This window comes from Oncorhynchus mykiss, chromosome 25, assembly GCF_057628025.1.
Source record: "Oncorhynchus mykiss isolate SJ-2025 chromosome 25, ASM5762802v1, whole genome shotgun sequence".
Taxonomy (NCBI): Eukaryota; Metazoa; Chordata; class Actinopteri; order Salmoniformes; family Salmonidae; genus Oncorhynchus; species Oncorhynchus mykiss.
In genome coordinates, this window is record NC_143046.1 from 14,614,061 (window position 1) to 14,630,160 (window position 16,100).

A 16,100-nucleotide genomic window follows, 5' to 3' on the forward strand; every position below is an offset into this window, starting at 1 on the left:
GTGTCATAGTTTTCGACCTGTCCCAAATTAATATAGGTGGTTCCTTGTTTTGATATTTCAACCTCCGCATCTGGTGTGGATGAACAAAATCAACAGGCATAATGGCGTGCCCGGTCTAGTCAGCATGTTAGTGTCCGATTTTCGGCTGTCGCAGATGCACCTCCCCCGAATTCACTCCTCAATTCACTCCTCGACTTTCGTCTACAGTCGGTTGCTTCCGCCGGTACGGTACGTATGTATCAATTGAAGACCATGTCTGCATTTCAAACACTTAAAATACACACACTATCCCCTCAGTCCTCAAATTAAGTGGACCCTTCTGATGACGTTTCATGACGTGTGATGAGTTTACACTTGCAGGGTGAGGGAGGAAGGAATGATTTTTAAATGGACCACCCTTGCCTGGAAATGTGTCACTCGTTCAATCCGCGATGATTTGTGTTTTCAGCCACCGGTAGCTTGTGGGTGCTTTATGCGCTATAGTCAACTATGATTGCATGTCTACTTTTATTAACTATATCATTAATATACGACTACTGTATGATAGCTAGCAAATTAATTATCTAACTAACGTTAGCCTGCCTAGCGGGAACTTCTGGGGAAGGAAAAATATATACCAAACAAAAACATGCCTTTTTTTTAAGTGTTTGGAATGCAGCCATTGATTCGTTATAGCATCCAACCCTTACTGGATTGGCTGTTGATGCCTTGCATGCTTGCGAAGCGGAATACAAGTGCTAGTTAATGTCGCGTTCTCGTACTGGTCGGAAAAAGGAAACTGACATTTTTTCCGACTTGCTTAATGGTAAGACGTGTATTATACGTTTTTAAAACTAAGATAGCCTGTGGCAAAACAGACAAGAGCTAGCGAGATCCTATTGACGCGTTCTCGCTACATTTGCATATTTCCGTTACAGAAGTCCTTCTAAACAACTGAAATTACAACTTTGGTGAAGGGTAAAATCTACAAAATGTTATCCACTCTGTTTAGCACAGATTGTAATGTTTCATTGATGAGAAAATGTGCAGAATGCCAACATCCATCTCGTTTCATCTTCTCCCCCTGCCGGACAATGGGCTTCCTCTCACTAGTGAGTGGAAACCGCAGGCAGATGCTTCACATTTATACAGCCAGTGAAATGTCATTACAACCAGTTAGCAAGTCAAACATTTTCGAGTTTCCTAGTTGCGACTAGCATGTAAACGCGGCATTGGAAACGGCGGGTTCCACAGCTACGTTATCGACTGACAAATTGCTATTACATATGTGGCTAGCTGATACGTAAAATACCTATTCGGGCAATGTAAACTGTCAGTAAGATCAGAGCATAGGAACGCTTCCATTCTGTCACCAACAGTTTAAAAAAAAAAAAAAACTTTATTTAACAAGGCAAGTCAGTTAAGAACAAATGCTTATTATCTATGACGGCCTAGGAACAGTGCCATATGCGTCCACTTATATCAATACATTTGTAACAACCTAAACATTACGAAACATCAGCAAATTAGCATCTAATTAAATTTTTTTGTTGACCAAATCCGATACGCATAGACCGCCATACAAAAAGTCAGTTTATCGCTGTAATCTCGTGTGGACATATTGACGAATGGAGCCTCACGCTTTATTATTATTATTTTTTAATTATTATTCATAATACAACAATCAGTTTACAGCTACATCAAACATGTCTAACAAAACACAGGTATTAACAAGAAAATACTCAAACATACAAAAAAATTCATGAAATAATACAAAAAAGAAACAATTTTAGTGCAATTGTATTCACCCTGAAAAAAATCTTATTATAATGAATCAGGAACCACACGCGTTGCCTCTTCCTCTCTGGCATCCAGTGATGCCAATTTAGCTGCTAAATTTAGCAACCTTTCAGACTACTCTGCCAACTTTTTTTTCAAACAGCACCTAGCAACAAATGTAGCTACTTTTAAAATTGTATTTGGAACTTTTAGCAACTTTTGAAAAGTGACTCAAATGCTAAAATGCACGCATTTCCCCTCTATATGACTCAAAAACGATTTTCTCTGTCACACTCAGTCACAACACACGTGCCTGGCTGCAAAAGTGCATTGTGAGTGACGCCAGCAGCAAATTTCAGCAAATTGCAAATCATTGTTGGCTGACTGCTGCAGCAGAGGTACGGGTTCAACGAGCCAAACCCAATGAATATAGTTGGTCACGAATGTTTGATCTTGAACAGAACTTACAACATCAATCAACATGTCTCAATCAAAATTGTACAGAAAGGAGTGGGAGTCTGTACCTGAACAAATGTCAAATCATATTTTTTGTCGAGATGGCCAGTCGATATGAGTAACGTTATTGTGTATTCTACATAATGACGCAGTTTTACGTTATCACGCAATGACATCACAACGTAATTTAGCAACTTTTAGCAACAAATCAACCTGCCTCTAGCTATTTACCCTGAAAATTAGACGTTGGTCACGTCCCACTAGATAAACTAGCTACTCACGTCTGGAGAAACGAACTACCTGGGATTTCCTTCTCCGTGATAAACAGATGATCTAATGCTGTGGGAGCCTGACAGCTGGGGGCTTGGAGACAGATTGATGTATGCCTGAGGCAACAAGGAAGATGTGAGGCATGCGAGGTCGTGTGTGTTAGTTCACCGTTTCGGGAACCGTGTGCACATTAGTTAACAGTTTGGGGTGAAACTGAGTTATGATGGCCGTTCTGTTCAATGGGTCAGAAGACCTCTGTCAAACAGTAGCACATTTCCTGTTCCCATGACATGTATTGTAAAACAATCATTACTGTATACCAATTAAATATATTTTATCTCACTGGGGTGAGAAGTTTATTGTGCAGGCATGAATGTACAATATACCCAGCCTGTGTACATATTGTTAATCAGATCACATGTACACATGGGAATGTTGTTCAGAGTGGAATCAATGCACAGACGGATCCATTTAGTGATGTCATAACTTCAATGGCTGGGCTCAGTCATATTCTGGTAGGTACATTATCAGAATGTGGTGAGTTGATGTGGATCAGTTCATTCTTGGTGTTGTTTCTGCTGAATAATGTATTTGCTTTTGCCATTGTTGTCAAGTAAAACAAGTTGGGACTTGTTTACACCATTGCTTCAGATTAGATCCACTGGATTATTTATGCATCAAAAGGATCACATCACTCCGGTTTGACAGCCCTACACTATGATCCACCCTTCACAGGCGGAACTAGTATATGATTGAGGAGCCAGTCGCCCTTCGTCGTGGAGATCATGTTCTTGCAATCACAACACGTCACATGACCAGAGTCACCCTGGTAGTTATTAAATGCAGGCGAACACGTTCAACATCCCCCAGTTCGTCTCTCTAGCTGGATGACCTGACAGCGATACTTATCTGGCAACAAAACCGTTCGGCCTGAACTGCAGTCGATTCCGTCTGTTTTATTTTGTTAGCACATTTTAGCTAAGTTTGAATTGTTGTGGATCTTGTTAGCAAATTACTTGGGAGATTTTCTTTTTTGGTAAACAATTGAATTTGTAAGATCAGCCGATCTTCACACGAAGCATCTTTCTGCGGTTGATCAGAAGAACCCAAACAAACTCAGGATGACAACCAACTCTCAGCAGGCGAAGAGTTGCCCAATCCCTACCCGGGTTCTCACCCTGAAAGACTGGTCTCAGCTCCCAGACTGCTACAGTCAGACTCCCGGGGGTACTCTCTTCTCCACAACGCCCGGGGGTAAGAGCACGGAGCCGGATGTTTTGCTTGTTTATGATCAACCACGTACAACACGTTTTGTACCAGGGATAATTTAGCTAACTTTAGCCAGCAAAAACAAATTACAGCTAGAAAACCAACGTTATGTTGTGGGAAAAGGGGAACTAAACTAGCTAACTTGTCTACGGTTATGCAAGGAAATAACATGTTCACGTTATGTATAGCTGTTTTGAAAAGTACATTTACTTACCCAAATCTTGTAACCACTCATCAACGTTACTCAACCCTTAGTCTCGCGACTTTATTTTGGTCGTGCATAATACATGCGCACCGCACCACGCGCTTAGCTGGCTAAAACTAGTCTAGCTATCTGTCTGTTTGACTTGTAGCGTACTGTGCTCCGTCTGTCTGTTTGACTTGTAGCGTACTGTATGTACTGTGGTCTGTCTGTTTGACTTGTAGCGTACTGTGGTCTGTCTGTTTGACTTGTAGCGTACTGTGGTCTGTCTGTTTGACTTGTAGCGTACTGTGCTCCGTCTGTCTGTTTGACTTGCAGCATACTGTATGTGTTTGTTGGAAATTGTGTATGCTTGCTATGTGATGTTTTAAATGCAACTTCATTCATATTATTGCCTCCAGTCTTTTTAATACAGCGGTCACTCTTCCTTTACTGGAAAAGCTTTTCTTATTGACAGATGAAAATAAAAAATGAATTTTTCAGTGATGTGGGGAAAAACTAGGTTTACTTGTTCACGCTCATTGGTTCAACCTCATGGCTGATTACGTGCAGTCTGGTGGTCGGATTCGGTACTGTCTGTTTACTACACACAGCTCAGACCTGCGCAAACTAGCTTACCAGAGAGCTGGCTGCTGCAATTCCCATTCACAACAACACTCATGTAAGGTGCTATGTTGGGAACCAATTCCTAATTAAGTTTGACTGGGCCAAATGTAGTTTTAGCTTAGAGACAGATGTTTTGTTCTTTGGGATCTGCAACATATCAGAAAACCATGGCACATTATGTAAGCGAAGTAGCCATAGTGATGGGAGTTATGGTTGTCAAATTTGGCCTGTGCAACGTTCTGAAGTGGAAAAATACTGGAGCACAACAAGCTCCTCTTAAACTATGACCTACGGGTGGGCGGGGCCAGATTCATGGGTGGGCGGGGCCAGATTCAGGGCTGATTGGGAAGGAGAGGAGACATCCCCTCTGTGTGACCCGCAGCTGCCCTGGTGCATTTCAGGAATACTGTAGGGAACATTGTGTTCCAGCCAAGTAGAGAGAGAGGGTGAGAGAGGTAGACTTGGAGCGAGGGAGAAAAAGGGGGAGGGATTGGGAAGCATAAATGGTGTGCAAATAGGCCTTTCTAAGAATGGTTGAAGTTAGGACATGTGGGAGGAAACCTGGAGGGAGTGGTGCAATGTGTGATTTAGCTGAGGAGAGCAGAAAGCAATGTAGTTTCAGGCCCTCTATGGATCCTTCACAACTCTTATGTGTTGTGGAAGGCATGGCCAGACCAGAACAACTTAGTTATGCACTTTAAGGAGTAGTTATAACATGGCTATAACAGCTGTTACTGTCATTACACTACTTATTGGGGATTCTTCATTGATGCCTTACAACAGATGGTCTAGAACCGTTTGACATTCTGTCTCTAAAACCAGAAGTATATTTTATGTGACTAACTGCTGATGTGAGCACAACAAGAATGCACATGATATGGAGAGACTCTTCCGGTCCCTCGGGCCAATCATGTACCAACTCCACTCCCTGTTGTAATGTAATGAGGGATGGTGTTGTCCCATTGCCACAAAACAGAATGAGGCGCATTACATGGGATATGGTACGTTTCCTGTGGACAAAGAGATTGGCCACAGAGCTGGGCCTCTTCTGCATAACTCATGGCCAGGGCACTATAGTTTAGTTGCTGGCTGGCCTGCTCTCTCTGTATAATTCTCCCTGATTTCCTGCCCCAATGTACCCTCGAGCACATACACACACACACACACACACACTCTTTCCCCTCCCCTTTTGTTCAGGATAGGGTGCTCAACTGGCAGAGGTTTCTATAGTGTGTGTGGAAATAGAACTGCTAAAGTGCAAAACAGTTTTAACTCCAGCATGCTGTACTAATTCTAAATACTGCACTGCACCTCTGTTTTAACCCTGTCCAGGGCAGACTTCACTAGTAGACACCAAAACATTGGATGATTCTCATCGAACGGCTGTTTTTCAAATGTTCTGTCAGTCTGCTAACGAGTTAATCTAGAACACAGTGGTTCAGGTCACACTTCAGTTCATCAGCATGATATTCAGTATGATATATCTAGCGGCTGTTTATCAATATTCCATTGCAGTTAAAGGATGACATCAGTCTGTCAGCAACCTGTCAGAGCCCAGTTGTTTACCAACCAGTCTCTACTGTAGACATCCCAACACATTATGGAGTAGCAAGTAAAATGTTCCTTTACGTATGCCTAATAGTCTAGGGGAGGAGAAGATGATATTTGGTTCCAGAACAACCAAGGTGTTTGCCTCAACACCTCAGGAATGGGGTATCACCACAAGATGCCTCGTCAGCCCCCCTAAGCAAACAGAATGTAGAGGAAACTCTGCTGGTGACCACAGCACACATCTGAATTGTACTACACGGTGCAGGCTACACAGTGCTCCTGAAGTGTACTGCACGGTGCAGGCAACAGAGTTATGTGTGTTTGGTTCTAGTCTGCCTTCTGTCACCACTTTCTGGTTCTAGGATAACATGTTGCTGTGTTACACTACTGCCAACCCACCGACCACCCCTCCGTATCCTCCCTCTCGTTGGGCTGAGAACAGGGAGTGTGTGTTTTGGAATGCATCCAACAGCCTTGACCCTGAGGCCAGGGAGGGGTGGACTCTCAGTTCCTTCCAGATACATCTCTCCCTCTGCCCTGTCAGGGACTTATTACTCTCTTGTATTTGTTGTTTTGACATCAGACATTTCATGGCCAGTTTTCAAGGACCAGATTAGATAAATCAGGAACTAAAGCCTCCATTTTGTAGACCACTAGTCTCTAACAGATTTATGGTACATGAGTCCATTTACACGTGTTTTACCACAATGCTTTGGTCAACATGATGCAGCTCCCTTCACTGGCAAGTCAACTGACCCCCCCCCCCCCCCCCCCCCTACCTCTGACAGGAACACGCATAATCTATGACAGGAAGTTCCTCCTGGACTGTCGGAACTCTCCCATCGCCCGTACCCCCCCCTGCTGCCTGCCGCAGATCCCTGGGGTGACGGTGCCCGCTCTGCACCCTCTGGGCAAACTACAGGAACTAAAAGAGGAGCTGGAGGAGGAGAAGGACCTGGCAGGTAGGAGTATGCACACACTAGACATGCATACCTTTTAATTTAACTAGGCAAGTCAGTTAAGAACAAATTCTTATTTTCAATGAAGGCCTAGGAACAGTGGGTTAACTGCCTTGTTCAGGGGCAGAACGACAGATTTTTACCTCGTCGATTCGATCTTGCAACCTTTCAGTTACTAGTCCAATCCTCTAACCACTAGGCTACCTGCCGCCCCACTTGACATGCATATGGTATGTAAACACACGAGACGATGAGTACGGTATGTAAACACTGGAGACGATGAGTACGGTATGTAAACACTGGAGACGATGAGTACGGTATGTAAACACGCGAGACGATGCGAACGGTATGTAAACACTGGAGACGATGAGTACGGTATGTAAACACTGGAGACGATGAGTACGGTATGTAAACACTGGAGACGATGAGTACGGTATGTAAACACACGAGACGATGCGTACGGTATGTAAACACGCGAGACGATGCGTACGGTATGTAAACACACACACATTCTGTACAGACGTGCACACTGACAAACGTGCATATGAACACGCGTACACACACACACAGAGCTCAAAGAGGACGTGGTACGTAAAAACTGGTGTAACCTGCTGCTAGCTCTACCCTACTTTTTATTTCCATTAAACCACCTACATGATAATGTTGACATGTACGTGGCTTTGTTCTTTGTCGTTATGGAACCTAGTGTTGCCTGCTATCCATGCACATTGTTGCCAATTTATTCCCATCTTTCTGAATCGTAGGCTAACTTTTTGCGTGTACAGTGTAACCTTGTTAAATATTCTTAACAGACGTGTGTGTACACAGTATCAACATCTGTGTTATTGTGCAAAACCCTTGATACCATGTCAGGCATTGTCGCCTGCTGCTGTTCCTGTCAGGCATTGTCGCCTGCTGCTGTTCCTGTCAGGCATTGTCGCCTGCTGCTGTTCCTGTCAGGCATTGTCGCCTGCTGCTGTTCCTGTCAGGCATTGTCGCCTGCCGCTGTTCCTGTCAGGCATTGTCGCCTGCCGCTGTTCCTGTCAGGCATTGTCACCTGCCGCTGTTCCTGTCAGGCATTGTCGCCTGCCGCTGTTCCTGTCAGGCATTGTCGCCTGCCGCTGTTCCTGTCAGACATTGTCGCCTGCCGCTGTTCCTGTCAGGCATTGTCGCCTGCTGCTGTTCCTGTCAGGCATTGTCGCCTGCTGCTGTTCCTGTCAGACATTGTCGCCTGCTGCTGTTCCTGTCAGACATTGTCGCCTGCTGCTGTTCCTGTCAGGCATTGTCGCCTGCTGCTGTTCCTGTCAGGCATTGTCGCCTGCTGCTGTTCCTGTCAGGCATTGTCGCCTGCTGCTGTTCCTGTCAGGCATTGTCGCCTGCTGCTGTTCCTGTCAGGCATTGTCGCCTGCTGCTGTTCCTGTCAGGCATTGTCGCCTGCTGCTGTTCCTGTCAGGCATTGTCGCCTGCTGCTGTTCCTGTCAGGCATTGTCGCCTGCTGCTGTTCCTGTCAGGCATTGTCGCCTGCTGCTGTTCCTGTCAGGCATTGTCGCCTGCTGCTGTTCCTGTCAGGCATTGTCGCCTGCTGCTGTTCCTGTCAGGCATTGTCGCCTGCTGCTGTTCCTGTCAGGCATTGTCGCCTGCTGCTGTTCCTGTCAGGCATTGTCGCCTGCTGCTGTTCCTGTCAGGCATTGTCGCCTGCTGCTGTTCCTGTCAGGCATTGTCGCCTGCTGCTGTTCCTGTCAGACATTGTCGCCTGCTGCTGTTCCTGTCAGACATTGTCGCCTGCTGCTGTTCCTGTCTGTGTTGTGTTTGTGGAGCGTTACTAGGCCTATGACAGTACTGTGAAACTTGGCCACTGCAGCCTTGGACCTAAAGTTATGTAATAGGCATACCTAATACAAGTCAGTCAGGACCTAGCCTTCCAAGTCCTGGGCCCTGTTCATTTACTATAGAACAATGGTTTCTTCCTAGATGTAGCCTAAAGGGACCAATGAGAACCAACGTGAAGTTTATAGGAGCATGTCAAATGAGAGCGGAGGCAAATATATGCTTTTCAAAAAAATGTCCATCTTTAAAATTAGGAATAAGACAAGGCTTTGATTTGAGATGGAAAAGGCATTTAGACAATATCTACCATTTTTAAAAGTCTTAAGGTATTACAAATGCCTCAGAACACAATACTGTTGGAGTAAATACCCCTGCCAACGAATATCAACACTTATTTACTTTTGGATATTTTTTAATGCCTGCAGTAAGTTTGAGACAGTTATGATGTTTTTACTAATATCAAGTTTGTTTATGAATTATTAAGTGATTAACTTAATTCTGTTACCAATTTCTCAAATTCTGTTACCGATTTGGTAACTGAATTTCTGCAACAGATTTGGTTATAATGGATAATATAGTAGTCACAAAGAACAGTTGGGTTCACAAATTTGGACTGTACAGCAGTGTGGTGGAATGATTGTAATCAAAAGGAGAGACTTTTAGATTTCTTCAAATCAATCAAACTGTATTATTTAATTAGTGTAGTAATGGAGCTGGTCGGTAATCACCCCTGGAGGTGGTCACTGAGAACTCAATGAGCTGGTTTGAGACACAGCATTTTATATCACCCCTGGAGGGGATCGCTGAGAACTCAACCAGCTGGTTTACTTCAGATAATGGAGCTGGTCGGTAATCACCCCTGGAGGTGATCACTGAGAACTCAATGAGCTGGTTTGAGACTCAGCATTTTATAGCCAAGTCCATCCTCCTTCAGTCTACAAGACCGAACAACCGATGTATGGAATGGGTCACAAGGTTAACATTTGTATGAAAGATACTTATAATTCACAGCAGACAATATCTGCTGTAAGAACTGTCGTCATTGTGTAGAGACCAGGGTCTGGCCCCCCAACTCCATACTGGCGCCATCTTCCCCTGGCACCCCAGTACAGAAACATTAACTCATGCTCTGGAATGCGGTATCACCCAATGACATCGTACATCAATTCAAATGTATTTATATATCCTTTACATCAGCTGATATATCAAAGTGCTGTACAGAAACCCGGGCTAAAACCCCAAACCGCAAGCAATGCAGGTGTAGAAGCACGGTGGCTAGGAAAAACTCCCTAGATAGGCCAGAACCTAGGAAGAAACCTAGAGAGAAACCAGGCTCTGAGGGATGGCCAGTCCTCTTCTGGCTGTGCCAGGTGGAGATTATAACAGAACATGGCCAAGATGTTAAAATGTTCATAAATTACCAGCATGGTCAAATAATAATCACAGTAGTTGTTGAGGGTGCAACAAGTCAGCACCTCGGGAGTAAATGTCAGTTGGCTTTTCATAGACAATCATTGAGTATCTCTACCGCTCCTGCTGTCTCTAGAGAGTTGAAAACAGCATGACTGGGACAGGTAGCGCGTCCGGTGAACAGGTTCCATAGCCGCAGGCAGAACAGTTGAAACTGGAGCAGCTACACGGCCAGGTGGACTGGGGACAGCAAGTAGTCATCATGCCAGGTAGTCCCGAGGCATGGTCCTAGGGCTCAGGTCCTCAGAGAGAGAGAATACTTAAATGCAGCATAAATACTGGAGGCTGAGACAGGAGGGGTCAGGAGACACTGTGGCCCCATCCGATGATACCCCCGGACAGGGCCAAACAGGCAGGATATAACCCCACCCACTTTGCCAAAGCACAGCCCCACACCACTAGTGGGATATCTTCAACCACCAACTTACCATCCTGAGACAAGGCTGAGTATAGTCCACAAAGATCTCCGCCACGGCACAGCCCAAGGGGGGTGCCAACCCAGACAGGAAGACCACGCCAGCGACTCAGCCCACTCAAGTGACGCACCCCTCCTAGGGACGCATGGAAGAGCGCCAGTGACTCAGCCCCTGTAATAGGGTTAGAGGCAGAGAATCCCAGTGGAAAGAGGGGAACCGGCCAGGCAGAGACAGCAAGGGCGGTTCGTTGCTCCATAGCCTTTCCTTTCACCTTCACACTCCTGGGCCAGACTACACTCAATTATATGACCCACTGAAGAGATGAGTCTTCAGTAAAGACTTAAAGGTAGAGACCGAGTCTGCGTCTCTCACATGGGTAGGCAGACCATTCCATAAAAATGGAGCTCAATACGAGGAAGCCCTGCCTCCAGCTGTTTGCTTAGAAATTCTTGGGACAATTAGGAGGCCTGCGTCTTGTGACCGTAGCGTACGTGTAGGTATGTACGGCAGGATGGGTAGGAGCAAGCCTTTGTAGGTTAGCAGTAAAACCTTAATCAGCCCTTGCCTTAACAGGAAGCCAGTGTAGAGAGGCTAGCACTGGAGTAATATGATCAAATTTCTTGGTTCTAGTCAGGATTCTAGCAGCCGTATTTAGCACTAACTGAAGTTGATTTAGTGCTTTATCCGGGTAGCCGGAAAGTAGAGCTTTGCAGTAGTCTAACCTAGAAGTAACAAAAGCATGGATTAATTTTTCTGCATCATTTTTGAACAGAAAGTTTCTGATTTTTGCAATGTTACGTAGATGGAAAAAAGCTGTCCTTGAAACAGTCTTGATATGTTCGTCAAAAGAGAGATCAGGGTCCAGAGTAACGCCGAGGTCCTTCACAGTTTTATTTGAGACGACTGTACAACCATCAAGATTAATTGTCAGATTCAACAGAAGATCTCTTTGTTTCTTGGGACCTAGAACAATAATCTCTGTTTTGTCCGAGTTTAAAAGTAGAAAGTTTGCAGCCATCCACTTCCTTATGTCTGAAACAGACTTCTAGCGAGGGCAATTTTGGGGCTTCACCATGTACATCTCCTGTCAGTGTTAAATCCCCCCGAGGCCCACTTTCAGTTCACACAGACACAATGGAGTTATATGAACCCTCTATTCTGTTGCATAAAACAACCATTTGATGCAATTACAGCATTATAAAATAATTCTGCTCTCACAGCAGAGTACAGTAAAGCAGTGCATGGTTCTGTAGAGTTCAATAAAGCAGTGCATGGTTCTGTAGAGTTCAGTAAAGCAGTGCATAGTTCTGTAGAGTTCAGTAAAGCAGTGCATGGTTCTGTATAGTTCAGTAAAGCAGTGCATAGTTCTGTAGAGTTCAGTAAAGCAGTGCATAGTTCTGTAGAGTTCAATAAAGCAGTGCATGGTTCTGTAGAGTTCAGTAAAGCAGTGCATGGTTCTGTAGAGTTCAGTAAAGCAGTGCATGGTTCTGTAGAGTTCAGTAAAGCGGTGCATAGTTCTGTAGAGTTCAATAAAGCAGTGCATGGTTCTGTAGAGTTCAATAAAGCAGTGCATGGTTCTGTAGAGTTCAGTAAAGCAGTGCATGGTTCTGTAGAGTTCAGTAAAGCAGTGCATAGTTCTGTAGAGTTCAGTAAAGCAGTGCATAGTTCTGTAGAGTACAGTAAAGCAGTGCATGGTTCTGTAGAGTTCAGTAAAGCAGTGCATAGTTCTGTAGAGTTCAGTAAAGCAGTGCATAGTTCTGTAGAGTTCAGTAAAGCAGTGCATGGTTCTGTAGAGTTCAGTAAAGCAGTGCATAGTTCTGTAGAGTTCAGTAAAGCAGTGCATAGTTCTGTAGAGTTCAGTAAAGCAGTGCATGGTTCTGTAGAGTTCAGTAAAGCAGTGCATGGTTCTGTAGAGTTCAGTAAAGCAGTGCATGGTTCTGTAGAGTTCAGTAAAGCAGTGCATAGTTCTGTAGAGTTCAGTAAAGCAGTGCATGGTTCTGTAGAGTTCAGTAAAGCAGTGCATAGTTCTGTAGAGTTCAGTAAAGCAGTGCATAGTTCTGTAGAGTACAGTAAAGCAGTGCATGGTTCTGTAGAGTTCAGTAAAGCAGTGCATAGTTCTGTAGAGTTCAGTAAAGCAGTGCATAGTTCTGTAGAGTTCAGTAAAGCAGTGCATGGTTCTGTAGAGTTCAGTAAAGCAGTGCATAGTTCTGTAGAGTTCAGTAAAGCAGTGCATAGTTCTGTAGAGTTCAGTAAAGCAGTGCATGGTTCTGTAGAGTTCAGTAAAGCAGTGCATGGTTCTGTAGAGTTCAGTAAAGCAGTGCATGGTTCTGTAGAGTTCAGTAAAGCAGTGCATAGTTCTGTAGAGTTCAGTAAAGCAGTGCATGGTTCTGTAGAGTTCAGTAAAGCAGTGCATGGTTCTGTAGAGTTCAGTAAAGCAGTGCATGGTTCTGTAGAGTTCAGTAAAGCAGTGCATGGTTCTGTAGAGTTCAGTAAAGCAGTGCATGGTTCTGTAGAGTTCAGTAAAGCAGTGCATGGTTCTGTAGAGTTCAGTAAAGCAGTGCATGGTTCTGTAGAGTTCAGTAAAGCAGTGCATAGTTCTGTAGAGTTCAGTAAAGCAGTGCATAGTTCTGTAGAGTTCAGTAAAGCAGTGCATAGTTCTGTAGAGTTCAGTAAAGCAGTGCATAGTTCTGTAGAGTTCAGTAAAGCAGTGCATAGTTCTGTAGAGTTCAGTAAAGCAGTGCATAGTTCTGTAGAGTTCAGTAAAGCAGTGCATAGTTCTGTAGAGTTCAGTAAAGCAGTGCATAGTTCTGTAGAGTTCAGTAAAGCAGTGCATAGTTCTGTAGAGTTCAGTAAAGCAGTGCATGGTTCTGTAGAGTTCAGTAAAGCAGTGCATGGTTCTGTAGAGTTCAGTAAAGCAGTGCATGGTTCTGTAGAGTTCAGTAAAGCAGTGCATGGTTCTGTAGAGTTCAGTAAAGCAGTGCATAGTTCTGTAGAGTTCAGTAAAGCAGTGCATAGTTCTGTAGAGTTCAGTAAAGCAGTGCATGGTTCTGTAGAGTTCAGTAAAGCAGTGCATGGTTCTGTAGAGTTCAGTAAAGCAGTGCATAGTTCTGTAGAGTTCAGTAAAGCAGTGCATAGTTCTGTAGAGTTCAGTAAAGCAGTGCATAGTTCTGTAGAGTTCAGTAAAGCAGTGCATAGTTCTGTAGAGTTCAGTAAAGCAGTGCATGGTTCTGTAGAGTTCAGTAAAGCAGTGCATAGTTCTGTAGAGTTCAGTAAAGAAAAGCAGTGTAGTTCAGTAAAAAAAAGCAGTGTAGTTCAGTACAGATTTGGTCTTGTTAAGGGGCAGAGCTCATGTAAAATAATAGTTAGTGTGTAGAGTAATACCCAAATATGCAAAAGAGGATATTGCATATTCCTACCTTTGTTGTGTACCAATTTAGGATGCATCACCATGAAGAAAATTACCTTCATTTACATAATTAGGCATTTCTGTGTAGTACAGAGATGTGTAGTACAGAGATGTGTAGTACAGAGATGTGTAGTACAGGGACCCATGATGTGATTTTGGCACCGCAATTACGTTACCGGGTGTAAATCCACTTCACTTACCCAAATATATATATATATATATATATGTGTCATAGCTGACACCCCATTCTTTCTGCAGACTTCGTTGAATCGTTGAGTTTTTGGAAAATGTGGACACAAACTGAGGGAGATTTTACTGTAATTCTGTTACCAAACTTTGCATCTGCACAGTTCTTCCAGTAAATGTGTTTTTGGAAAATGTTCTGTTTAAATTGTTAAAAGTATCATAAAGTCGTATGGTTTGTTAAACTTCAAATCAATGGATTTTGTTTGGCATACATTTTAAGTCTCGGTGCAATTCCGTTATCGTGGAATTTCCCATAGAACATTGTATAATGTTCTCCTATCCAAAACTGCAACTATCTCTGTGTATCTTATGTTACTTGGCTGAAGATGTCTCTACTATCAGCTGGCTATCGTTGTCATAGGGTACGGTTTTGTTTTGGGTGTTGAAAACGCACACTGTACTATGATGGTGACCTGTAGGCTAGTTAAGTAGAGAGAGAGGGACAGAGAGAAGGGAGAGGGAGAAAGCAGAGAGGGGAGAGCCCTAGAGATGGGCAGAAAGAGGAGGGTCAGAGAGAAAGAAAGCAATTGAGGATGGTGTGCCTTCTCCACCAGTCATCTCGTAACCAATAGCAGTGCAGTCAAACCTCTGACCACACCAGGCCACACCCTCTCTGCTGTTGAAACAACAAGCTCTATTTAACTGGTTATCTAGTGTCCTTGTGCTGGCCTGACCTCAACTAACTCAGCACAGATAACCAACCTGATACTTAGTGACACTGTCTGCAACTAGTGGCTCCCAGACAGACAGAGGGGTTAAGAGGAGGGGAGGGGGAGGTGGGTGGATTGGGTTAGGGGATTGTGTCTGCTCTGGGAGATTTGTCTCTCCTGTCTGGAGTTGACAAAAACACGAAGTTGATAAGAAACATGAACACAACACTGCCCCCCCCCCCCCCCCAGTCAATCTGTTATTATGGGTGTGGTTAGGACTTAGTGTACAGATGCAAGTAACGACAGTTTTGTTAATGTCTCTCTTTTCTCCTCTCTCTCCCTCTAGATGACAGCCAGTTTGAGATGGACATCTGAGCAGTAGCTCGTGGCCTCCTGTGGAGAGAGCTGTTGTATCTTCTGTTCAGTTCTGACGTCTGATTGGTCCTTTACGACCAGCATGCGTCACATTCACCTTCTTCAACATCCTTTTTTTTTAACTTTTTTTTTTTAGGAAACTCCCCAAAAGAGAAAGGAGACGTGTTGATCCCTGAGTTAGAAAGACATGAAGCCGTGTATTAAACACATAATACTTCAATGGCTTGGAAGAAGCAATAAGTTTGTAACTTTGTTGGACAGTTTTTGATTTGTACATAAGTCAACGGTACTTGTAACTTTTTTTAAAGGAGGGAAATGTTCAAGATTTTACATGAAACATACAGGGACGGCGGGATTGGTTGTGACGGCAGAGTTGCTGCGCTGTTTTTTAAAAACAATAACTCTATTTTGGAGGGGCTGCTAGGCCTATGAGGGGTCCCCCCTGTCTGAGCCTGGTCAAAGGTTCGGGGTGACTGTTGGACAGGCTCCTACATGCGTCTGTCTGTGGAGGAGGAACTGACATTTTATCAAAGTTCAAAATAAATAAACAAAAAGGACAAAACCTCAACTTGAGTTCTGTCATGTTATTGTTGTTGCCTCGTGGTTCCTATTTTCAAACTATGCCAGAAAGCCGTGCGC

General features: G+C 44.0%; 1 protein-coding gene across 1 annotated transcript; it reads left to right on the forward strand.

Moving 5' to 3' along the window:
* The first annotated feature begins 3,354 nt into the window (after positions 1-3,354).
* LOC110504630 (eukaryotic translation initiation factor 4E-binding protein 3-like) lies at positions 3,355-16,029 on the forward strand. The gene is made up of 3 exons (XM_036969936.2): positions 3,355-3,738; positions 6,901-7,074; positions 15,433-16,029. The coding sequence occupies exons 1-3, from the start codon at positions 3,606-3,608 to the stop codon at positions 15,459-15,461; spliced, it is 336 nt and encodes a 111-aa protein (XP_036825831.1). The 5' UTR covers positions 3,355-3,605; the 3' UTR covers positions 15,462-16,029.
* Positions 16,030-16,100: the final 71 nt, after the last annotated feature.